Source organism: Prionailurus viverrinus, chromosome D1, assembly GCF_022837055.1.
Source record: "Prionailurus viverrinus isolate Anna chromosome D1, UM_Priviv_1.0, whole genome shotgun sequence".
NCBI lineage: Eukaryota > Metazoa > Chordata > Mammalia > Carnivora > Felidae > Prionailurus > Prionailurus viverrinus.
The window spans coordinates 78,328,965-78,356,090 of NC_062570.1; the positions used below are offsets into that span (position 1 = coordinate 78,328,965).

The following is a 27,126-nucleotide window of genomic DNA, read 5'->3' on the forward strand; positions in this document are numbered from 1 at the left end:
GGCAGCTCAAAGCAGTCCATTCAACTCTTCCTACACTACACGCAAGGTTTTCTGGGTTCTTCACCATCCTGGTCATACTCTCTGGGTACATGCCACATTGTCCATATCCTTCCTCTATGGCTTGGAAACCAAACCAGTCCTGCACACATGTTCTCATAAGTGGCCTAGATTCTCTGCCTATCTTCGATCTCTACTCTTATGTAAGGACCTTTCACCTTCATTTCTGACACCTCTCTCTTGATAGTCTTTCTACCTGGTTTTCTCACCTAGTTGTTGACTCTGTAAGGTCTGAGGTCATGAGTTAGATTCATTTGTAGACCAGTTTGCGTCTTCTGGCACGGCCACAGAAAGCTCTGTAAACCTGACATAACAGGCAAAAGCCCGCGCTTCCATTGCGAAGACATCCTCACTCTTAGAGAACAAAAAGGGGGAAAAGTAGTGAAAACTCCAAAGTTTCTCTACCACACTCCAAATGCTTCATCTCCATGAATTCTGAATGCCAAGGACAGCTTGTTTGACCTGTGTGAGCCACTGCTGTATTGTCATCTGAGCCCAACCTACTCCATGTATCATAGGTTCGTGATTCACAACACCATTGCTGAGGGAAAAAACAAAGCAAAACAAAAAAAAAAACCCACAGCACGCAGAAAGTACATCCTCATGGGCTGCATGAACAAAGAAGGTCAGTGGCACAAAGCATTTGGAACTCTACCATCTCCTCTGTTTCCCTTCATCCTGAGTGGGTGGATCTTCCACCTTCTTTTAGACTCTCACCTAGCTTCCCTGACTCATTCTGACACATTATCCTCATTGGAAACTATTTTCCCGTACGCCCGACACATTCACACTGTATCAGCTCTGTGCATCACCAGAAAGTGCCAGATGGTACTGAATCACCAGCTGCTTAATATTCGAGAACAATATTATATACAAAGCAGAACAATGTATGTGCTGATTAAAGGACTTTGCTAATGTCTTGGGAATCAGAGAATGCCCCAGTCACCTCCACAGCTGTGCCTTGACAATTTGTATGGATTACCAGCTTCTCTGGGGACTGTTTGCTGCTGTGTCTCCACCTTTACTTTTGCTACTGTACCTGCGGAACTTGGGAGTTTTAGCTCTGAGCTTTCCGCCATTCAAAGTACTGCATGATGTGTCACTTTCACTGGAAGGGTTGTTAGCCTCCCGAGTGCCGAGTGCCGCTCTTCAGGATGGAGTCTATAGGAACATAACTACAAAAACAAACAAGCTATCAACATAGATGATTTTACTTTTAAGGAGGAATTGGCATTATAGTTCTGGAAGATGTCAACATGCTAGCACATCTGGGGGTTGCTGTTATGCTATGAGTTATATGAAGTGATGTGAGTTGATTCTGCACATAAAGAAGTACAATACATAACAAGGCAGACCTCCTCTCAGGTAAGTCCTGCAAAAGGACTTAATTTTCCATGAAAGTGTTGGTTAAAAACTAAAGCAAAGGAAACCAACAACCAACCAAACAACAAACCCACTGTTGCTGCGGCCATCTCAAAATAGCATAAAGTATTCCTGATTATGTCTCATAGTTATGTTAAGACAATCACATTGTCTTGCCAGAACCTCATTTCTGAAAACCAATTGCATTTAAATCAGTTGGTTTAAAAAAAATGTGAAAAGGAGAATTTTATGTGAGGTGTCACCATCAATCTTTATTATTTTTTAAATAATTTGCTGGATAGAAATACCGGTAAAGATTACTGTGAATGCCCTGAACTGGGTTTTGAAGATTAACCAAGAAGACTGGCCATAGATCTCATCACTTAATAAGTCACGGTATGTCTATTTCTCTGTGTACTCATATAGCAGTAGGTTATCACTTGTCTACTATGTGAAAGGATCTGTGTTCAATAATAGTAATTTAGAGTTGGAATTAATAATAATCACATCTCTAGATATATCTTGAACATCTTGCTGAGGTGCTAGAAGATAATCAGTAATATAGAACAACGATGATTCTAACTGTATGTACCACTAATTTCTATGAATATTGGCTTTGCATGGAAATATTGTTCATGAAAATAGACAAAAATAGATTCCCACCTTTCTCACTGAAGTCACAAAATTGATCACATAATAGAACACAAATGTGTTCTCAGGGTTGGTAGGCTGCAAACTTGTATCGCCTTTAGTGCCAGACATCATTGAATAGCCTTCTCCATAGCTCTTTGGCATTTTCCATTCTATCTTTGAGTGCTTATCGAAAAGAAGTGAGTAAAGTCTTCTAAAACTACTCAAAACTTTATTCTCATAGTCATGACCCTACAGATTCTCAACTATAGCTGAATATTAGAATCACCTGGGGACCTTTAAGAAAATAGTCTCTAGATCAATGGAACAGAATAGAAAATTCAGAAATGGCCTGACAACTATATGGTCAACTAATCCTCAACAAAGCAGGGAAGAATATCCGATGGAAAAAAGACCATCTCTTCAACAAATGGTGTTGGGAAAACTGGACAGTGACATGCAGAAGAATGAAACTGGACCACTTTCTCACACCATACACAAAAATAAATTCAAAGTGGGTGAAAGATCTAAATGTGACCCAGGAAGCCATAAAAATCCTAGAGGAGAACACAGGCAGCAACCTCTTTGACCTTGGCCAGAGAGACTTGACTTTTTACTAGATAGGTCACTAAAGGAAAGGGAAACAAAAGCAAACATGAACTATTGGGACTTCATCAAGATAAAAATCTGCGCAGCAAAGGAAACAATCAACAAAAGTAAAAGGCAGCTAAGGAATGGGGGGAGATATTTGCAAATGTCATATCTGATAAAGGGTTAACATCCAAAATCTATAAAGAACTTATCAAACCCAACCCCCCCCCCAAAAAAAGAACCCAGTTAAGAAATGGGCAGAAGACATGAACAGATACTTTCCCAAAGAAGACATCTACATGGCTAATAGACACATGAAAAGATGTTCAACTTCACTTATCATCAGAGAATTACAAATCAAAACCACAATGAGATACCACCTGACACCTGTCAGAATGGCTAAAATTACTAACAACACAAAAAACAACAGTTGTTGTTGAGGATGTAGAGAAAGGGGAGCTCTCTTGCACTGTTGGTGTGGATGCAAACTGGTGCAGCCACTCTGGAGAACAGTATGGAGGCTCCTCAAGAAACTAAAAATAGAACTACCCTATGATCCAGCAATTGCACGTTAGGTTTGCCCAAAGGATACAAAAATTCAGATTTGAAGGGATACATGCATCCCGATGTTTATAGCAGCACTATCAACTAATAGCCAAACTGTGGGGAGAGCCCAAATATCCATTGATTGCTGAATAGATAAAAAAGATGTGGCATATATATATATATAAATGGAATATTACTCAGCCATCAAAAATAATGAAATCTTGCCATTTGCAATGATGTGGATAGAGCTAGAATGTATTTTGCTAAACTAAATAGGTCAGTCAGAGGAAGACAAATACTATATGATTTCATTCATATGTGGAATTTAAGAAACAAAACAGATGAACATATAGGAAGGTGGGGGAAGAGAAGAGAGGGAAACAAACCACATGAGACTCTTAACAACAGAGAACAAATTAAGGATTGATGGAGGGAGGTGGATTGGGAGGTAGGCTAGATGGGTGATGGGTACTAAGGAGGGCACTTGTTACGATGAGTACTGGGTGTTGTATGTAAGTGATGAATCACTGAATTTTACCCCTGAAACCAATATTACACTGTATGTTAACTAACTAAAGTTTAAATTAAAAAAAAGAAAGAAAACTACTCTTGTACGAAATTCTGGTTTAAATAGGGACCGTGCTTAGTAATCTGCACTTTAATGCATCAAGGTAATTGCTTTCATTTTCCCACATGAATTATATTTACTTAACACCATCAAATGAGCATAAGCTATTCTTACAATTTATAGAATATATTTGTAGCACATATCTGTCTTTGGTGAGAGAGAATAGAAATTAAGATGAGATTCCTCATCTCAGAAAACTCATAGACTTTGAGCTCTCTGAAATATATAACATGAATCCCACTTCCATAGCTTATTACACTGTGTGAGTCTGGCCAAGTTGTCCAACCTCTCTGATCCTTGACCGTTAAACTGCAAAGGGAGAAAGCTAATACCTTCCCACAAGGTTGTTAAAAGTATTAAATGAGATAAAGTGCTCAATAGAAAATGACTGGCATTTTTGCATGTCTACTATCACTATTATAAACTGCACGTATATCACTCATGCAATAATATGCAATAAATGCAACTTATGTACATACAATATAACAATATGTATATAGTGTATGTATATGGAATGTCCACATGTACACCTAACATTTGTTACTATCACATAGAGAAACAAATATTCTAGAGTGAAAAGTAGATTTATTAGAAAAAAAGCAATTTCATAATTTTAAGCCCAATAAGTGAAAAAAAAAAAAGGCAATGGTGAGAACCATTGGGAGAAAACATGTTTGCCCTGTTGTTCCAATAGATGTAAGCAATGCAGCACTAAAATTTTAATGTGGGATGATCATGTGCTTATATGCTGCTGCCACCTAGTGTCTAGATTCCATAACTGCAATTTTTGCTACTTGTTTCATTGGTATTTGAGATTCGAAAACAGTTTGGTTCCTTGCTAGTCATTTTGAAACAGATGTTAAATAATGTTGAGATGTGTCTGTGGGGATTTAGTTGTTCCCCTTCCCTTTTTAAGTATGTAATTGTGAAGAGCTGCTGGCCCAAGCGGAATGGGTTACCGACTTCTTGCTGGTCATGTGATTTGTCTGTCTTTAAAGTGTCAGAGTGCCTCTACAATATGAAAGGGTTTATGTTGCCTCAATTCTGCATTTTAACAAGGGGTTGCTTCCCTGCAGGAAAAATTAATGTTGCCACCACTATTATGTCCTGTATTATTCCTATAGTAAATACTATTTTGTGAGCCTTGCATGTTAATCTCATGTGAGTAAAAGCAGCAGTAAAAAGAGAGCCTAAGTGTCAGGAGAAACAAGAAATTATGGCTGAGGTTGAGTGTGTAATTAAATAATTAAAGTGTGTGTGTGTGTGTATGTGTGTGTGTGTGTGTGTGTGTGTGTGTGTGTGTGTGTGTGTTTTCCCCAGGAATGGTTTTGCAGTAAAAATCTTGTCATGCCAATCCCTTGCTTAGAACCTGTCAGTGACCTTTGTTATCTCATGTGCATAGAGAGGGATTCCGGTTCCTCTTACCCTTGGTCACTTTTTACCTCACTGGCTGTATCTCCTAGCAGTCTCTTTCTCATCTCTCTCACACTCAGCTATGGGAGTTGTGAACTACTCAGTGTTATATACAGATCATGCTGCTTTACGTTTCTGTCCCTTTGCACTGCTTTTCCTGACAATGGGAGGTCCTTCTATCCCTTCTTTATCTAGAAAAAATCTCAAGAGAGTGCTTGTTGAGACTCAGATTACTTCTCCAAGAAATATTCACAAGAACACTTGCCCCTCAAAGACTAGGCTGAAGGTATTTCCAGTAGGTGTTCATAGCATCCTTTAGAAACCTTTACCAGAGCAAGCTTGAGAAAGGTATGTGGGAGATGATTGAAATTATGTTAGAATAAAAGAATTTTAAGATAAGACATGGTACACACAGAGGAGACTTGTTTTTGCTCCAGAGTGTCAAAGAACACAGAAATAAAACAGCCTCTACAAATGTACCCCAAGGGAGGAGTAAAAATAACATGGGAACCTAGACAACAACAAGGCTGCAACAAAGGTGAGACGACATCCTAACAGAAATAGCTTCCATCAGAGGTCACATAGTCTCTGAATGAAAAGCAAAGACAGATCAGGTGAGATTAAACCCCCTTCCTGAAGACCTCTTACTGATTTTGGAGAGACACAGAAGCAAAAGGGAAGGTTTGAGATTTAAGAATGGTGAAGGTGAAGAATGGTTTGAGATGGTGAAAGTCTGAGAGGCTGGGTAATGGAGTTTTGTGCAGCTGTGCAAAGGGCTAGAAAAGATGGAGAAGGAGCATTCACTAAACGAACTAGGCAAGGAGGGAAGAGGCGAGGGTTTTAGGTACGATGCTGCTCTTCCAAGATCACTGCCAGCTTGGCGTTGATGGATAGTACACCTCAGCTGGAAGACCCCGTGCTGAGGCTTCAAGACGTCAGATGGTCATGCTTCTAATAAGTACTTTAGAAGCTAATGGGCAAAATATGAGTATCCACCTCCATTAAATGATTTGTATTAATCATGTGCCAAAGGAGAGAGGGGAGATCTAAAATCTCGAGGCCGCTAATATGACTTTAATATTAATTTCAAAATTTTCGTTTTTATCTTGCCACAGAAGTTTGTTAGACGCTAGGGAGCACGAATCAGAAAGGACAGGAAAGAGCTTTGGGTGGCCTCAAAAGATATCGGAAGCAGCAAAAGAGGACACTGAAGGCAAAAGAAGGAAGGAGCAGAATCAGGGCCAGTTACACTACTGTCAGCTTGCCTGCAGAGGACCCATACGTCAGATAAGGGAATGGCTTCAGGCTGTCAACCCGGTGACATCTGTTGTTAGCAAGTCGGAATGGAGTCTGCATGCAAGGCCCTGATGTAAACAAGCACACTGGAGATTTAGCTGAATTTGAATCAGAGTATTAGGAAGTATAGATTCTACTTGTCGGTGAGGAGTAGATACTGCTGCTCCTCTATCATTGAAATTAGAGTATAAGGGACACAGGAAAGTGCCTATCAAAAAAAGCATGGTTTCTTGTTGACATGCAGAGATATATAGATGCTGGAAAGTTCCTGAAATATATGAAGATGTTTGTACAAACAGGAACATATCATCACATCACGTGCATTGGGTGGTTGAAGAGAGAAAAGGAAGTGGCCGAGGGACCCACATGGCTGAAGATGTGTTCTGTGAACTCTGTCATGAGAAAATTTACATTCTTAGAGTAGGACTAAACAAAAAGATAGTTACTCCATTGTGGCAGCCAGGCCCTCATTAGGGAAATGATATCCCTCTAGTAAGAGTTGAGGGAAATAAATACATGGGAAAATGGGAATAGATGTGTATATATTTATATGAGATGGAATACACTTATGTAAATTATTTCTCTGTTTATGTGTACATAACAGACCCACTCCCCCATAATGGGCACTTATGAAAGACTTTAAAAAGCAAAATTGCAGAAATGAGAAAACAGGGATATAAAATTCTAGAAACATAAAAGTAGAAGATGAACTGGTGAAAATTTTAGTGTAAACTTTCACGTGAAAGAAACCAACATTCTTGGAGATGAAAGTAAATTTAAAAGCAAAGAAGGTCAATGTGGAAATTTGAGGAATTCATGTTTGAAAATGGTGAATTTGAGCTAGCAGTTTCTGGTGATAATTTTTAAGGCATTAGTTATGTGTGGGTTTTATCAAAAGAGTTTGTGCCATCCTCCCTACTGGGACCTCTGGGTCGCCCCTTGGAACAACAGACTCATTTGCAAGGGAGCATGTGACCTGTCCCTGAAGCAGGAATGGGTAGACAGTCTGTGATGAATTGTTTCATTTTTCTGGACTTATTTAAGGAGACTGGATAATCGGAAGTGACCTCCAAACTTCACCTACTCGTTGTGGAAAATGAAAGAAAGAAATAGAATATTCAGCAAAGAAAGACTTTTGGATCAGAAAAAGCACCATCTATTTGAAAGATGTGCAAAGAGTATGGCTGTGTGAAAGATAAAGACAAAGTTGTTTTGTTTTTTAAGCCATATACTACTTGGCAATGAGAAAAGATGAAATCCTGCCATTTGCAACAACGTGGATGGAACTGGAGGGTATTATTTTGAGTGAAGTAAGTCAGTCAGCGAAAGACAGATGTCCTATGTTTTCACTCATATGTAGAACTTGAGAAACTTAACAGAGGACCATGGAGGGAGGGAAGGGGAAAAACCAGTTTCAAACAGAGAGACTCTTTAAGAGACTTTTAAGTACAGAGAGCAAACTGAGGGTTGATAGGAGGGTCGAGGAGAGGGGGAAATGCGTGATGGGAATTGAGGAGGGCACTTGTTGGGATGAGCACTGGGTGTTGTACATAAGCGATGAATCACGGGAATCTAGCCCTGAAGCCAAGAGCACACTGTATATACTGTATGTCAACTAACTTGACAATAAATTGTATTTAAAAAATAAAGATAAATGCCATATACAAAAGTAATTTTTTAAAATTTTATTTTAATGTTCATTTATTTTTGAGACAGAGAGAGATCGTGAGCGGGGGAGGAGCAGAGAGCAAGGGAGACAGAATCTGAAGCAGGCTCTGGGCTCCAAGCCGTAGGCAGAGGGCCCAACGCGGGGCTTGAACTCACAAACCATGAGATTGTGACCTGAGCTGAAGTTGGACACTTAACTGAGCCACTCAGGCGCCCCTACAAAAGTAATTTTTATGTATATATTGATAAGTGGGATTGGTTTATATTATTCTTCTATATTCTTGAACTGTTTAAATAGCATAAGAAACTGACTTAGAGGAAGAGGAACATTTCTGTGCCTTAGAGAAGATTTTGGGAGCCAATTAGGATTATAGAGAATTCAGTGATTAAGCTATAGAAAGTGTCTGGCATTTTATTAGAGTGTAGCGAGAAATAGGAAGAACAAACAGTCATGATCTTGGAATGAAAGTTTCTGGAAGAGAAATGCTGAGATTTATAATTGTTCAAGACTCAGAAATATGGGAAAGGAGAGGATAAAACAAACTAAAAGAAAAGAAAGCAAATAGCAGAGCTTTGCACTCCTAAGATCATGTCATGGTCTTATCTGAGGATATTGTGATGATTTTATGTGATGTTGGGAGAGATCCAGATATGCATGATATGAAAATAATTTGAATAGTGACTTTAGAGGATAAAATGAAATGATGTTGGAAAGGATTTTGTAAACTACAAAGGACTATTAAAATGTTAGAAAACATATTTGAGATCAGGTAGCCAGTTTGTGCCTAAGGTCTGAATGTTCGGAAAAAAATGTAATCATTCATTTTGCAGTGATTTCAGCTCAAATTGCATCCTTATATCAGGACGTATATGAGAGCCTGCCAGCTATTTTGCAAAGAAGAAGGTTTTCAGAGCAATAAAATAATTTTCTGGATGCTTAAGGATATATTTTTTCCTATGCTTTGGAATTTTTTTTTCTTTTTGCTTTTGTTTTCTTGAGTACCAGAACTGAATATTTTAAATTGAATTTTCATTTTTATAAAGAAATACAGGTATATAGGCAACAAAATGGTGCTGTAAGATTTATGATCCCAAATTGCAAGCCTGCCCCTTCCCGTGTCCCCTCTTTCCACTCATTTTTTTCTCCTGAGTTCTCCCAGAGGCAACTCGTTTCACCCTTTCTAGCTGTTTCTTCTTTTATTTATCTCCAAGTTTCTAAATTATAAAATTATGCTGGTCTGTCTTAGTTTTTACACTGTCAGCATTTTTCTATGGAATACTCACAAACCCAGCAAAGCAAGAGTAGGAAGATGATGATTTAGTAGTCACATGCCTTCCTCTCACCCCACCACACACATATGGACTCCCCTTCCTCTTGTTTGCCAGGCATCATCGATGATACCAATATTGGTCAAATCAGTATTCAGTATTTACTTTATAACAATCATGGGGGTGTCTGGGTGGCTCAGCCGGTTGAACGTCTGACTCTTGACTTCAGCTCAGGTCATGATCCCAGGTCATGAGATTGAGCCCCATGTTAGGCTCCACCTGAGCCTACTTAAGATTTTCTCCCTCTCTCTCTCTCTCTGCCCCTTTCCCCCACTCACATGTGCTCTCTCACTCTCTCTCTCTCTCTCAAAATAAAACAAAACAAAACAATAATCATGTAAATATTGTAGTGTGCTGTGATTACTTTTCCTTTTCTTTTTTACTTAACCATTTCTCTTTTCCTAAGTAGGACTAAGAGGCCCTTTCCAGATCCCCTTAGAGAATTGTAAAAACCTGTCACAATGGTGTCATAGGCAGATATACTGGCTAAGCTAGGGGTTTCGTTTCTGGTCCCTCTATGTCTCTCCTGCCCGACGTTGACCTCACAGTGTCATCTGAGATTTTAATTTGCTCTTATGTTGGATTCCCTGTTTCCTGGATCACATGTCTTTTGTGGATTACTCCCTTATTTTCTTAGGGGTCATCATGAGAAAATGTATAGTCATTCACATATTGATTGAACATATATATTTATTGAACATATATTATGAAATAAGCACTATTCAAAGAGCTAAAGATATATTAGAGAAAAACACAGATGAACCCTGACTCCCTCGAAGACCTTTATGTTACTCTGTGAGTGCTTGTGTGTGTGTGGTTGGGGGAAGTTTAGGGTTGCCAGATTAAATACAGATAATCTACTTAATATCAGGCAAACAACAAATATTTTTTAATATATTATTTTCCAAATATTGTAAGGGACATACTTATACCTAGAGAATGTTTGTTGTTTATCTGACTCTCAAATTTAACTGGGTTTGTTGTATTTTTATATCACAAATCTGGCAACTTTGATTGGGAATCTTTATATTGTATAGATAATTTATAGACAATAAACATAATAAATATGTAAGTTATAGAGCTTGCTAGAAAGTGATTAGTGCCACGCTTGGGTGGGGAAGGAAGAGTAGGGCAGGATAAGGCAGATTGAGGGTGCCAGGAGCAGAGACTACAATGTTAAAAGGGTGGTTAGGGTAAGCCTCTTTGAGGAGGTGAGACAGTGTCAAGGGCGTGAAGGAGGTGAGGGGTTAGCTTTGCAGTTATCTGGGCAAAATGTCTTCTGAACAGAAGGAACACCAAGTCAAGAGCATGCCTGAAGTGGCCTTCTAGTGTTTGAGAAATAGCAAGGAGGCCAATAGGCTGTGACAGAGCATGGGAGCGGTCTGTGGGAGGACATGAAGTCAGAGAGATAGCAGGAGTCCAAATCACATGGGAACGTAGACGGCATTGGAAGCACTCTGGAGTTTACGCCCAGTGAAATGGGGAGCCACACAGCGTTTTGAGTGGAGTTGTAACAACAGTAACTTCTGTTTTAACAAGATGCCTCTAGTTTCTCTGTTGAGAACATACTGAGGGGCAAGGGCAGAAGCAGGAGGAGCAGTTGGAGGGTTATTACAGTAATCCAGGTAAGATGGAGGAAATTTGGATTTAGGAATGGAGATGGGGAGAACATTTGGGTTCAGGATGAAGTTTTCCTCTAACATTATATTGTGAGAAATTTCAAACATACATAGAGTACCCACAGAACGACCATCTGGGTTCTATAATGAGCACTTTGCTGCCTTTGCTTTATCATGTATTTACCCATCTCTCCATTTGGTTCCTGTAACATTCCCTAGCCTGGAGCATCTCTGATTCAATTTCCGCAAAGATAAACCTTCAGTGTCCTGCTGAGATGACACAGTCATTTACACTATGGGATACTGTCACAGGCATAGCAAATCTGAGGTGGGGTGCAGTAAATCTAACCAGCCCTTAGACTGGCGTTCAACCAATTCTCCTTTTTTCAGCTGCACATCTCTCCTCACCTGATGGAACTACCTGGTGATTCTAAAACCTGAATTTCCTATACTTTCAAGGCATGGCTTGACTTGCTTCTTTTGGGCAAGCTGTCATTTCAGGCTTTGAGTTTCAACTCTCTCCACTCTTAGTTGGTTACAATTCATCCCTCTGTTTTCCATCCTCTAAAAATGTGTCGGCCTTTCTTCTCTACTGTAATATCCTCTCAATTTCCCTTTGTCCTGTGACTTTAGCACATTTTTATTCCTTGCCTTTCATTTGAATGGGGCTTTGAGAAGAAAGAGACTCATGTTTTCAAATATTTTGTCGATATAAAAGATCTAACTGTATTTATTAATACTTTGTTTTCCATTTTTCTACCAATATACTAAAGATCCATTAAAAAACAGTAGCAAAGTAATAGTTTTTCCAGTGTCCACATTACAGATGCTGTTGTTGCCTTTCAGGACCCAGGAGGACACCGGGTTGGGAACCACTGAAGTGTATCATTGTCACGAAAAAGACTGTGCTGTCTTTGGCTGTCTTGGTGCTGTTGGGTTTTGGTATCAGTGTTTCGATGAAAGAGTGAGAACTCAGATTGAATCAGACAGACTTGAACCTGTTTGATCAGTGGAAGGAATGGGTTTTCATTGCCCCTTGGAGCCCAGCTCCCCTTGCCGAAGGTGTTGCGTCTTTGGGGTGGATGAAGTCTAGTTTCAGTTGGGCACATACCAGCTATGAATCCTTGCTCTAGCCAGCTCTTTCCTTTCCACCACCAGCATTTTTGCCTCGTTGCTTTCATTGTGCTGAGTGTTCCATAAAATATTTATCATAACTTTGCCTTTCCTGTCTGAAATGGTGCCGTAGACTGGTAATTAGATTGCAGCTAAGCCTTCTTAATTTCATTTGGTGCAGATCTGGGAAAATGGAGACCTTACATAACAAGTCGATAAGAACTGACAGGCAGTTGGCAGTAAGTACTCCTACACATATTTCCAAGCAGATGCAAATGGAACATTCTGCCAGTCGATCGTTACATTCATCTGCAAGCTGCTCTTCTCATGTTTGCTTCCAGAAAGAAGCTACTGAGTCTCATTTGTCTACAACGAGCCTGGGAAGTGAACTATTCACTTTCCTTCTCCCAGAGGGAAACAACAAAAGCAAGCCAAGAATTTTTTTCTGGCCAGCCCCAATAGCCAGATTCAAGGCCCCGTTCATGTTGGAGGATGGTTTGTCACCATTGTCACTGAGTGGTTTAGCCTTCAAATGAGGGTTTGAGGATTGTATTCTCCTTAATGCATGATTTTGTTACTGAAGACAACAGATCACAAAACTGGGACTCTAAAGACTAGGGCTGTGTTCTTGCTGTGTGTCTGTGAGCCACCTACCTAACCTCTCTGAGGTTCCATTTGTGCAATGGGAACAGTAATACTAGCCTGCAGAACAACTGGGCAGGGTGTGATAAAATGAAATAACTTAAGAGAAAGTACTTTGCAGACTGTCAGGGGTCTCTCCCATAGAGTTTCCTTTTACAGTGTGGAACCAACAGCCAAGCACTCTGGTGTACCTAATTTCAACATTTTTGTATGGGTGAAACATCAGGTTCAAATGCGAATAAATTCTCCTAACCACATATTAAAACACCTTCTCTTTTCTGGTGCCAGGTACATTTAGAGTTGAGCGATATGATCATCAATGGAGACACCATAACACATATTCTTAGAAAAAAGAAGTGTTGTCCATGGAAATAGTCTAGATAAGAAGCCAGACAGTCATGACCCCTGGCAAAGCCCCTTTAGGGCATATAGTTAAGTGGTAATGTGTATTATCTTTGCGGTCAAAGAGACTCAGGTTCCAATCTAAACTTTGTCAACTCCTAGCTAGGTGACTTTGGGAGATTTACTTAAGCTTTCTGGAACTGCCATTTTCTCATCTGTAGGTGTGGATAGTAATGCAAACCACTTAGAGCTGTTGCAGGAATTAACTGAAATGAAGCCTGTAAGAAGCTCACCATCATCATTGCAATAACATTATTATTATTTTAATAATAATTTTAATAACAAAAGCAATGGCAGGCTACTATTGAATATCATGTGCCAGGTGACGTTGCTACATGCTAACATATATTTATCCAAAAAACTCTATATTAGAAACATTCTACAGATGAGCAAGGGAGGCACAGAGAGATTAAATAATATCTTAGAGTTATACATATAGTTGGTGGTGACCACATCTCTCTGAAGCTTAATCTAAGAAAAAGGCACAAAAGATTATTAGGAAGATAGAAGTGAGATAACACCTATGAAAAATGTTTTGTAAACAACAAAGTGGTAATTCCAGAAGCTTGTCTATTTGAGGAGTATTTAACCATTTATAATTTCAAATAGCTAGAGAGGTTGAGATGAATCCCCAACCTTTGACAAAGAAGTCTACATAGGGCATCTGTGGTAAACAGAGCCTCACTCGCCCTATTACCAGGTGACCTTATCACTTACCTTGAAGATGCAGGTAGCAGGCTTTCAACATGGCGGACTAGTGACTGAACACCTGCCACTTTTCTCCTCCATGTGTCCATGTACCTTAGGCAGCCAGCTGAATTCCCAGTTGCCCAATTTTGAGCATATGCCATTTCAGGATAATACCAGTCGATGACAGAGTCTGTTGTCCTATAAATTAATTTAACACTCTTTCTCTGGAGAGCAGATGACTGCGTTCTAAACACAATATTTTCACTCAAGTTATGATGGCTTGTAAAAACACACAGTGAACGGGGTTGACAAGGAGGTATTAGGAAGCATATGATATCCCAGGAGGCTGAACTGATTTGAATTTAGGTGGCTTACTCCTCTAGGCAGTCAGTGTCAGAGATGGTTGTCTCTTAAAGGGGTGGCTCTGGTGGAGAAGAGCAGTTAACAGATTGGGTAGAAATAGGAGCCATTGTGGTCAGTTACGTGGGGAAGGGCTTAATGAGAGCTAGAGTTATGCTGAGAGACCCAAGCATTTTAACACTTAAGCATGAATAGAGAAAAAGGAGGGGCTGCAATTTGTAGTGAGTAATTTGTTACTATAGTGAGTGGTATTTCTAAAACATGCATTCCAAATGTAATGAGAACTTGTGAAGGGCGATAATGAAGACAATGGTATACTTGATTTTGGAATCATTTGGGAGATTTTCTTCTTCTCTCCTCCATTCCCCTTCTCCTTTCTCTCTCTCCTTCCATTGCTCTGATTCTCACTTCACCCTCCCTCTCTCCTGTATGATTCCTGTTACTTTGGGTCTTTGACCCAAAATGTATCTTTCTCTCAAAGGAATTCTCTAAGCAGTGGTTAAGGTGGATTATCATTCACATCCTGGTGTTTTTCAGACTCTCCCTCATAAAGACCAATCATTTTCATCTTTTCCTTTTTTTCTTTTCTGTAAATAAGTAATGTGTTCTACATATCACACACTACAATTGTTGTCTGGTGTACAAAGCTGAATAGGATGTGACCTTTTAGAGAGGTCACAGGGAATTAGAGAAATATGGACAAGAAAATAGGCAACAAAATATGACAGGTTCTATGCTTGAAGTTTGTGAAGGAAAATCTCAAGGTCCAAAAGAAGTAATCTAAAGGTTGGAGAGTGCAAAAATATTCCATAAAGACAGTGATGCCCTGGTGGAGCATTAGTAGGCATTAACATTGCTTATGCATTCATTAAACAAACATTTATTGAGTGCCCATTGTGTTGTTGGCACTGTACTCAGCCCTCAGGGCATGAATTTAGTAAGGAATAACCTTGCCGGGCACTCAACACATATTTATTGAATGGCCATAGGAAGGGACTCACTTTAATTCACCTGGTGAATGTGGATGTAGAAAGGCATGAAATCTTTAGGGGAGTCCAAGGAGTCCAGAAATTTTGCAGGTTATGCAATTTGGAGTGTAGGTATGGGCACAGACAAGTAGGGCCACACAGTAGCTGCATCATTGTGCAATGCACAACCTACACAATGGTATGTGGTCTTTAAGGCAGAATGAGAAAGAAGGTGGGGAAGGAACAGTAGCTGAACCATAAAGTGCTTTGGGTGTCAGGCTAGTTGTTCTCATAGCGGGATGGGGAGGGGCAGAGGTAGGACAGGGGGTATCAGAATTGCTGACAAATTGTTTCTTCAAATTATGTATGCTTCTGCCCACCCTCAAGGTGCAGATTCTGCCCTGGTCCCACACACCTGTACACACACACCTGCATTCACACCACTGCTCTTTCAGAATCTTTGCCACAGACTTCTTGTGCTCATGAGAATGAGTCATATTCTTCAGGTGAGCTGGAGCTAAAAATGGCTGAGAAACACTACAGACAATGGAGACCCATGCACAGGTTCTTAAGCAAGGCCGTAGCATGATCAGATTTTCCCTTTGGAATGGCCACTCTGGCCCTGAAGTAAAGGCTAGATTGGTGAAGTGTGAGAGAGGATGAGGGCATCCTGCTGGGAAGCTTTCACATCCTCAGGGGCTGATGACCTTGGTATACAGAGAATATGACATATATTCCTCTCCCCCAGTTTTCAAGGTCACAAACACAAGATTCAAATCTGAATGAAAGAGATTTGTCAGTGTTTTGCTGAGAAGGTGGAGACGCCTGAAACTTTTCATAGGAATTATGATTTAGGACAGATGTGAACATTCACGCAGATCTGTGCTGGGGAATTGATGAAATCCAGCTACCAAATATGAATATGAAACATTTACCTTTATTTATTTATTTAAAAATTTTAAATGTGTTTTAAATTTATTTTTGGGACAGAGAGAGACAGAGCATGAGCAGGGGGAAGGCAGAGAGAGAGGGAGACACAGAATCCGAAGCAGGCTCCAGACTCTGAGCTGTCAGCACAGAGCCTGACGCGGGGCTCGAACTCATGGATGGTGAGATCATGACCTAAGCTGAAGTCGGACGCTCAACCGACTGAGCCACCCAGGCGCCCCAGAAGCATTTAACTTTAAATTATGTTTATTAAAAGACATGTCCTGCTCTTGTTTATTTTTGTTTATGATTTATATAATATAGCTATAGATAGCTTGGCCATCTTGACAACAAATGCATCACCAATAAGTCCATATTATTTTCTGGCTCTGTTACATGGCCATTTCTTTTTCATTTAGTCAAATGTATGATTTTCTGTGATTTACATAGATATCAGCTGTGCCTTATCCGCAAAACGTGAGTTGATGTATTTCTGTTTCGAAAGACTAGTGTCCGCAGGAAGAAAAAAACATACTTTTCTTGCTTTAAGCTCCTTAAGACCTATACATGATGTGATTCCAGAATGTCTCTCCAAGCTATAAGATTAGGGAAAAGAAAATCTCCTTTCTGAAATCCTATTACATCATAAGAGCCAGAGCACTGGACCCCTTATACTGCAGTGATCACAGCGTTTGTAGGGAGCGGTTGATTAATCATTTCTACAACTTTAAAATTTTCTATTGTGATCTAACAATATGGGAGAATTAATGTGTTTCCTTTCAACCCATTTTTTTCCTTTGAATTAGTATGTGGATGAACCACAGAACTTTTTGGTTATAATTTTTTTTTCCCTATAGTGTTAGGAAAGTAAGATTGAAAGGTGGTGCTAGAAAGCAGGCTTTAGGCTGCATATTGTAACCTAACAAAATGTGCATTGCATCCGAAAAAACAAAGCGAGGACTTACCTGACATGTCACGAACCATTGCTGGGTCAATATATTAAATGATTCACCCACCTTTAAATATAGGATTCATGTTTAGAGTAATAGTTTGGGGAGGAGTATAGCTCTTCAACTGTCAGGCTGTGTACTAGATGGGGAATAAAGAAGTGATTTCTAGTGTGGCCCTGGGGAACCTCCTGGGTGACCCTCTGTCTGCCTGTGAAATGAGAGCATTGCCAGTGACCTCAGTGTTTCTTTTTATCTTTCTTATTTTAACAAGGCATATCTGTAGATTACCTGGCACACAGTGGGTGCTCTTACTATTAATGACTGTGTCATCTAAGGAGAAAAAATTCCCTTTTGCTGGCACGTAGGAAGAGGCCTCGTTAGAAAACAACACATAATTAAGCATTATGATGGGAAAAGGCATAAAGCAAAATGCCCTTGACACGAATGGAAATGTTTTCTCCCATTACCAAATTATTAAAAACAAAAACAAAAACATACCTTTGAGGCATTCTGGCTCTTTTCTTGGGCAAGGAATGTATATCACTCATAGACATCAAAGAAGAAAATATTCAGGGCACCTGGGTGGCTCAGTCAGTTAAGGGTCTGACTTCGGCTCAGGTCATGATCTCATTTTGTGAGTTTGAGCCCTGCATTGGGCTCTGTGCTGACAGGTCAGAGCTCGAAGCCTGGAGCTTGCTTTGGATTCTGTGTCTCCCTCTTTCTCTGCCCCTCCCCCACCCTCTCTCTCAAAAATAAACAAACATTAAAAAAAATAAAAAATAAAAAAATAAAATATTTACAGTATCTGCAACAGTCCAGATCTGCTTAAACTTCATGAAGGCCACTGGGAGAAATGTTGAGACAGATTTTTGTTACTGTTTTGGGGTCTTCTCCCCCCCACCTTCAGCATTGAGAGATGTTGCTAAGTTGTGCTACATTGGTGATGAATCTTCTTCACCTTCTTCACTTTTGGTAGGATCAAAGGCACCGTGAGGAATGAGGCAGGTTGTAAAAACTAGGAAGAGCCAGAATTAGGCCTGATGGGGCAACATACGGCTTTGCAACATATAGTATTGGAGATTTGTAGCAGTTCTTTTTCTTTGCTTGAGAAGAAAGGCCACAAACAGCAGCATGGATAACCACTATTAAATACTCAGTTCACTTGTGATGCTACCAGTCAAGAGGAGTTATCTTTTGGAACGGAGAACACAAAATTGTTCAACATTGTGAAGCATCATAAGTAAAGGAGCTGTAACCGAACAGAGAATCAAAGTCTAGTCCTACTTATGCCGACAGATGCCTGGCTATAAGTGTATTCTATCCTATTACCTGCACTTGACACATGTTTATTTCTAAAGTAATTAGGGCCACTACAGTATAATCTTCTGAAATTAAATTTGTGTTTATATAGGGTTTATTAGAACATAGCCCCATAAATCATTTCATGTGAGCATTTGATTTGCTTAAGCTGCTTGTTACCAACTCTGACACTGATAATTCCTTGTTTGTGCTAAATTTCACTTGTAAGTAACTAAGCAGGTATGAAAATCCACATTGAAGAGCTTAACGGAGTCAGTGGGTATGGCAGAATGGGAAAATGGGTCTAGTCCCAGATTTGTGCTGTGATCTTGCCCAGGTGGTTTAAGAGCAGCACTTCTCAGAGCATCAGTGTTGCCATCTGTAAAATGGAGTAATGCTGAAAATGACGTCATCAGTTAGGCAAAGTTAAGTAGAGCCTGTGGAAGTATATATGAAAAAGAGTATTAATATCACAATATTGATACTGTTCTGAGCTTACATATGGGAGATTAAAAAATGAGAAGCACATCATCACTCTTTTTGGAGAGCTCGGATGTTATTAAAAGAAGCACACAGGTAAATTAGCAATTAAAGTAGATTAAAACAATTGAAATCATGTGTCATCTAAACAGCATACAGCAAGGAAGCATTCACTTATCTGGTAAGGTGGATGATTGTTGGAAATTTTTCAGGTGGAGGTGACGTTTGAATTGATGTTTGCGGTCCAGATAAGTAGGGAGGGCAAGACAGAAAAGACACTCCACATTTAGGGGCAAATATGCAAAAGCATGGAAGAAAGGCTGTGTTGTCTGGGAACATAGAACAAAAATAATTCACGAGTCCCAGAGCTCAGGGAAGGACAGGTGAGGCTGACAGGAGTGGTCTTGGTGAATAATGTATGCAAACAAAGGGAACTGAATATTAGCCTATAGGAGAGAGGGAGCTAGTGAAGGCATTTAGGCAGAAGACAATCAAACAGGCATTTATGGAAGTCCCTTTGGTGGGAATGGACTTACTAAATGGATCAGACTCCCCCAAGGCTAGAGGCAGTGAGATCCTCTGCATGCAGCAAAGCTTAAAAGTAGGCAGAAGAAAACAGAACCCTGAAAAGAGGCAGAGAAAGTACGAGAGAGGTAACAGGAGGTCCAGTAAAGAGTCTTGTCACAGAGAATAAAGGAGTAGGGAGTTTCCTGGAAGGAATGGTCAATACTATTAGATACCTCAGTATCTGATAAGATCAAGACAGATAAGGATTAAGGACCATCCATTGGATTCAACAATCCCGGAAGCCATGATTCTCTTCTTCACTGTGCAGTCAGTTAAGAGGTGGGGGCAGAAGCAACGTGTAGTGGGTCAGACAGTGACTAGGAAGTTGGAAATGAAGACATCACGTGTAAACTTACCAGAAAGCTCAGAGGTAAGGCAAAGATAGGAGAACAAAGTAGCCTGGGATGGAAGGAGCAGAGTTTTGCTTTGTACGAGAGTGGGAGAGGCTTGGGGATAAGGACCATTATACAATAAGTTGGAGAGAGAGGTGAGTGATGTGATGTCTGATAGGAGCTTCTGCATAGTGGTAACAGGAATTAGGATATATGGGGAGGAGTTGACTTTGGACAGAGGGACTTCTTTCTGTGATGAGGAAAGTGGAGAAAAGGGTAAATATAGGCTGGAGTAAATAAGCCGGTGGAGGTGCTGAGAGAGAAAACCATGTCTGATGACATGCTAGATGCCATCCATAGAATGATGAGGACAGAGATGAGTGGCACGTTTGATAATATTAGGAGGAACAGGAAATGCCGCTGACCAAAACCAAAAAGCAAAAGGATCAATTGACTGCAACTGACCTAATGTCACCCATTCCTGAGATGAAAAGAGTTCTTCCAGAAGGAGCTCAGTGGCTCTGCCCTGATTCTGAAGGAAGATTATACACTTCAACCAAGGCTGGGGTTTTGTAGGGCAAGCACTGGGTGGGGAGGGAGGGAGGAGCTGAGAGTAGTTTGGTTTATAGCAGGTTAATTTGCTTTTAGGTTAAACAGTAGGGGTTTGGTTTATGGAGATGGGGATGGGTGTTTTCTTTCCTTTTTTCTTTTTCTTGAGACTTAGCACAAACTAAGGTAAGGCATGGAATTTAAATCTCTATAATCAAGGATGTAAATGCTTATGGCCATGAAATCTTAACCCCATGCCTGAAACTGTTGTTCAGTTTGACCACTGACCTTCTTGGAGAATTACAGCTTGCTGATTAGTTATTGAAATGAGATGAGGGAGGGGGTGGGCAGAAATTTAATCCCTATGTTAGTCACATTCAGTATAACTCTGCTTCATGTTGGATCCACTACGCATGCGTGGATTTATTAAAGAATCTGCGAGAAGGGTTTGTACCTAAATGACCTTATATGCCAGGCGGAAAACCATTTCTTTCACTGTTTTCCAGCGTTAGCTAATTGTTTAAAAACTATACTGACTGGTAGCTCTTTCTGGTTGAAATAGCTCACAGTCAAGTGAATTTGGGCATTCTGCCAGGCATTCATACCAAGGATGTTTAGAGGAAAACTCTTAAATGTAATTTGTAGGGCTGGGGGGCGGGGTATGCCAGAACTTCAACAATATGCCAAGCTGTTCTCTAGAACAGTGGCAGAAAGGGTCAGAGTACTGTTTTGATGCCCGCCTTTGTAATTTTTGTCCCAGCAACTCCAAGTGTTGGAAGCAGGCAGTAGAGGCACACACAGGAGTTTGTGGAAATGGAAATAGGTCAGTCAAATTATAAAGGCCTTGATGGATTTTGCTTTACAAAGAACTGTTGGTGGGACAAGTATTAGACTGGAGTCAGGAAATCCAGATACTAGTCTAAGCAAATCACACCAAAGATCTGGGCCTCAGGATCTTCATCAGAAAAACAAGAACACGGTACCACTGGCAGGACCGGGGAAGGCAAAATGGTTACAGCTGAATCCTGACTCCTTTTGTCTGCTCTATGTTACAGGGATTCCCATTGAGGTTTTAATGAATAGATTCTGATGCTAAAATAGGTTTAAAACTTCTAGCTAGATGTTTCTGAAGGTCCTTTCTGTTCTAATTCTATTCTTAATTATAATTCTAATTCTCTAAATGAGAATAACCAGTCGAGTTACATTTAACTTCATTTTCTTATGAGTCTTATGGTTTCTATGGATATCCAGCACATTTTTGTTACTTTCCACAATATTTGAAACTGCTTCATGTCAACCGCATGAATCAGGATTTCTTAGCTGGAGTCCACGGGTGGATTTCTGGGAGTCTGTGAACCCCCTAAACACACATGCAAAATTTTGTGGATACAGACATCTGAAAAGAGAGTCCAGAATTTCCATCAGATTCTCAACAGGTGAATGAAAGCAGTAAGTATATGTCATCTTCCACTTGATGGGAGTCAAAAAACTCCAGATCTCAAACTGACACAGCAAGAGGAATTCAAATAGATTTTACAGGCTCTGCAATGTAAGTGACTCCCCAAATCTCCTCACCCAACTATCTGTCCTTCCCAAGACTACACTGCCAGTATGTATTCTTAACATCACGGGCATGGAACAGAGTCAGCAGGATCTCTGATTATGGAGCAACATCTCCCCTTTATCTTATATTTTCTGATATTTGAAAAAAGCCAAGATAAACGTCTTTGGCTCTTCATGCCAGACGTCTACAGCTCTGACATGTTTTTAGTGATAAAAAGAACCATACATTCTTCACTTTTTCAATATGTAGCCTGTTACCTGGAAATCTAGATGTGACATAGGCCTGAAGGTAAGTTTTTTTTTTAAAGATGTATTCTAAAGTAATTAGAAAGAATAAGAGTAAAGGAAAATATAAATGTTTGGCCATTCAACAACATCTTGCCTTGAAGGGCTCAGTGACTGGAGAAGACTTCAGTTTTTCTGAGTGCATTTCCTTTCCATTTCGCATTGAGCATTTGTGTGATTATTAACAATTATTTTCAAGAGAGACATTTCCATGGTCTTTTGAGTCCTCGTTCAGAGGGGAATAACTTGGTGGGAAGAATGAAGCACTTATCTGAGACAGTGGGCAGAAAACGGGGGAAGTGATGAGGCTGTAATGGAACATCAGATGTCAGACAGAAGCCTCTATACACATCCAACCAAACAAGGGATTATACATAAACCCGGATTCCCATAGCAGGGCAAAGCTGGGTCCTGGGGATGTGTACCCATGATCCACTTGCATGGGAAAAACAAAGCTTCTTTCATATACTGTATGCTAACTCAGGCACTGTGCACCAAGTAGGAAAACAATGGGGCATAAAAAAACAAGACAGAAAACAGTAACAGTGCTAAAAACGAAAGTTGGTTTAAGATACTGTAAGAATTCTCAGAATTTAATCCTTTTGCTCTTCTTTCATTTCAGATGCTGCACAACAAACATGTCATGGTCCGTGTGGGAGGAGGATGGGAAACTTTTGCAGGGTATTTGTTGAAACACGACCCCTGCCGGATGCTGCAGATCTCCCGTGTGGATGGCAAAACATCCCCCATCCAGAGCAAATCTCCAACTCTTAAGGACATGAATCCAGATAATTACCTGGTCGTCTCTGCCAATTATAAGGCTAAGAAGGAGATTAAGTAAAACTAGTTGGTCACTACAAGGGGACTCTCCTAATGGCCTGTACCCATTTCTCCAGTGTAGTTAGTTTAGCTCACTTGCTCTGACAATTACTTTGGAAAAAGGCGTAACAGCCAGAAAAATGTCATTATTATTGAAAAATGTTCAAAGAGTAGCACTATTTATTTTGATGCTTCTGTAGAACATGACCAATTAAAAGAAATTCTAGGTTCAGATTTAAACTAGAAAAATTGTAGGCAAATTATTATTTCTTGATATGTGAACACAGGATTTAGTACACAGTACTAGAAGTACAATTCTAGCTAGAGATAAAAACTCTTAGAAGAAAATATTTAGGATTTATAGATAAGTCAGCAGAAAGTGCCTGCTTTATGTCTACAAAGTAAAAGCACCCCAGACATTTTTATAATTGCAGGATTTTTAAGCTAATTTTTAAAAAGTGACAATTAGTGTGATAACGTGCTACTAAAAATATTCAACAGGACTACAAATAAGTACAGAGTGTTCATAACCGTAACACTTTACTAGAAAGGCCACTTCAGAAAAGTTTACATTCACTTGGAAGATTGCCTTAAAGTTTATTCCTTATCTATGACCAAATATCTGGGGTACTTTTGGAAGTTTTCAGTACACCCCTTAGAGAATTGCTTATGAAGTGTTTCACACATTCCTAAGCACATGGCTGTGTTGAGACCGACTTAGTGTATTTCACACACATAAGCTGACATACGTTTATATTTTGACAGGATAAATTGTACAGTCCAATGTTCATTGACTTCATGTTATTTTAAAGCATTTTCTTATGAAAATATACCTTTAGTTAATCCTACTTTGCTATGCTGTCTAGTAAAGTAAATTCACTGTAGCTGATGTTACAGACGTATGTATACCCTTGTATACCTAGGACAGGGCTGTTGTGTACCCATAAACAGCAAACTATTGTCCTCACTGATTCAAGAATTAAAAAGATAAATTAAAAAAAATTATGTCTCTATATTAGTGCTTCATTCTGAAATAAAAATAATCTTCAAATGGCAACTTTCCGTCAGAGTTCTAGAAAGAGTCGCATTAGGGTTCCCTAGTGCTTCTTCACTTTTGAGTGTTAGCATTGTTTGCTCCCCTTAGCAGAAAAACAAAATATTATCATAGGTAATCCCTTAACTGCCACCTTGAGTTTAATAAGTATAGGCAGAGTTAATTTGTCATTCCCTCATTCTTCTATGATAAAAAAAATCCACCTCTCCTGCTCCAGAAAGTCAGGAAATATCTCAATTTGTCACATGACTGATTTAGTCAAAGTACACACAACCTGTTCATTGTGAAGTTTAGTGGTACTAGAAATGGGGTTGTAATTATGCTGGGAAAAAACAATTAAAATTAAAGTTTTATCAGAGATAAAATCACCTTGGAACAGTAATAATTGTAATATCTTTTAAAATACAGACATTGAGTGATTTGACTTTTATGTTACTAAACTAACGTTAGCACTGAATTTCTCTATATAGTAATTGGCAATAGTATTTTCCTCAAAACTTTCTCCTGTGCTTAATTTCTTCCCACAAACGTATCTATGTCCTTAAAAATTAAAATTAATTTAATTTAGTTAAAATATGTATAGGTAAACAAAAATCATATTAATCCCTTCATCTATTTTATTGGATGTTCTATGCTAATGTACTAAATTACCAGAAGCGTAGTGGCTTAAACAACAAAAATTTATTATGTTATTGTTCTATGGGCCAGAAATTTGAGATGGTCTCACTGGGCTAACATAAAGATGTCAGCAGGGCTGTGCTTCTTCTGAGGAGTCTAGGAGAGAATTGGTTTCCCTGCTTTTCCCACGTTCTAGAGGCTGATTTCCTTTGCTCATGTTCTCTTTCCTCTATCTTCAAAGCCAGCAGTAGAGTATCTCAAGGAGACTTCTTTCTTTACATCTCTCTGACCACAGGTAGAAAGATTTTCTGCTTTTAAGAACCCATGCGAGGGGCGCTGGGGTGGCTCAGTTGGTTAAGCATTTGGCCAAAGTCGTTTGGCTCAGGTCATGATCTCAGAGTTCATGAGTTCAAGCCCCACGTTGGGCTCTGTGCTGACAGCTCAGAGCCTGGGGCCTGCTTCAGATTCTGTGTCTCCCTCTCCCTGCCCCTCCCTTGCTTGCTCTCTCTCAAAAACAAACATTAAAAAACATAATTAAAAAAAATAATCCATGTGATCAGAATGGGTCCACCTAGATAACATAATGCAATCTCTCCATTTTAAGGTCATTAGATGAATCACATCTGCAAAATACCTTTTGCCATGTAACGCAACTTATTTCCAGGGTCCAGTGATTAGTATGTGAACATATCTGGGGTAGGGTGGCATCATTCTTTCTGCTTACACAACATCTATGATGGTCTCTTAGGTGTTGCTAAGAACGTGGTCACAATTGACCTTGAGGTCTAGCTGCTAGCTGAATGGAATTCAACAAGGATATGGAAAAACGAGACTACATTCAGCAGGAAATGACCAAATGTAGATTGCTCTTACTCACTGACTCCTTAGTGAAAATTACTATGTTCTTTTTCCTAAATTGTTTTCACTATTATAAATCTTGCATTTCCATGTAAATTTTAGGGTCATTTTGTCAATTTCTCTGAAAAAGTTTGCTTGGATTTTGCACTGAATTTATTGATCCATTTCAGAATGCAATTTTGACAATACTGAGTCTTCTAAACCATGAACATGCAATGGTCCCAAACATTTAGGGTTTTTTTTTTTTAACTTCTCAACTATGTCTTGTAGCTTTTAGTTCAGATCTTTTACTTCTTTTATTTTTTCCTAAGTATTTTATTCTATGTGATGATGCTGTAATTGAATTTTCTTAATTTTCAGATTACTTATTACTTGCCTGTAGAAATAGCATTGACATTTTCATATATGGACTTGGTATTCTGCAGCCTTGCTAAACTCATTAGTTCTACAAATTTGTGTGTAGATACTTAAGAATTATCTACACGAGACACTTGGTATTTTTTTAACCTACTTTAAGTATGTCTGTTACTAATAACCTACCTGAGAAATGTAGGATAAGAAAAGGGCACCCTAGGAATTAGGTAGAATAGGAAGTTTAGGATAACTCCTTGACTTCTGACTGATGTAAGAAAAACAGATTTCAGAGAAATAGCCTAGAAAGAGTTTGTATGCAAAACTACTTAGTTCCATTTGAGGTTAAGTTTGAAGTTCTTGCAAAAGTTGGCTCAAACCTGTGACTAGAGGACATTGATTTGAAACCCAAACCAAGTATGTGCTATAAAAATAGGCAATGCATGGAGCCTGGGTGAATCATGACATCAGCTCAGGTCATGATCTCACGGTTCATGAATTCGAGCCCTGGAGCAGGTTCCGTGCTGACAGTGTGGAACCTCCTTGGGATTCTCTCTCTCCCTATCTCTCTCTCTACCTCTCCAACTCGTACATGTCTCCCCTGGACCCCGCCTCAAAATAAACTTAAAAAAAATAGGCAATGCAATCTGGGCTATAATAAAAGTATCATGTTCAGGTCAGACCATAATAGTCATATTTAGAGGTAATATTTGCAAGATGAAACATATCTGGAAGAATAGAAAAACAAAAAGCCATGTCATATGAGAAATTTTAACGAGTTTTCAAAACAAACTTCTCTGAATCAAACCTAAACTTGTTCAAAGTCTATGAAATACACAGATGCCTTCCTAGTGGCTTTTGAGAAAATCAAAGAAAATGGCTATGGTGTCACAGTTGAATCAGCTTAGAGCACATGCAGTAGGGGAATTTGAGATGCTTGTTTGAAAGTGTTAAAAACAAAACAAAATAACCACACACACCTTAAATGTCAACGCAGATAGGTGTGCCTACCTACCTCTCTCTTACTAACCTATTTATGCAGATATTATTCAAACCTAAAACTGACAAGTTACTTTTTCTTCTAAGGGTGTACTATAATTCCTAGTGAAGATTTACAAATCGGACTGTTGGAAAAAAACCCTCAAAGCTTATGTCAATTC

General features: G+C 39.4%; 1 protein-coding gene across 1 annotated transcript in view; it reads left to right on the plus strand.

The window, feature by feature from the left end:
* Positions 1 to 23,907, plus strand: part of GAS2 (growth arrest specific 2) — a 129,723-nt gene extending 105,816 nt beyond the window's left edge. The window contains exon 8 of the mRNA XM_047879081.1: positions 22,889 to 23,907. Within this exon, the coding sequence (XP_047735037.1) occupies positions 22,889 to 23,107 (219 nt within the window). The 3' untranslated portion in view covers positions 23,108 to 23,907. The remainder of the gene's footprint in view (positions 1 to 22,888) is intronic.
* The last annotated feature ends 3,219 nt before the right edge of the window (positions 23,908 to 27,126 follow it).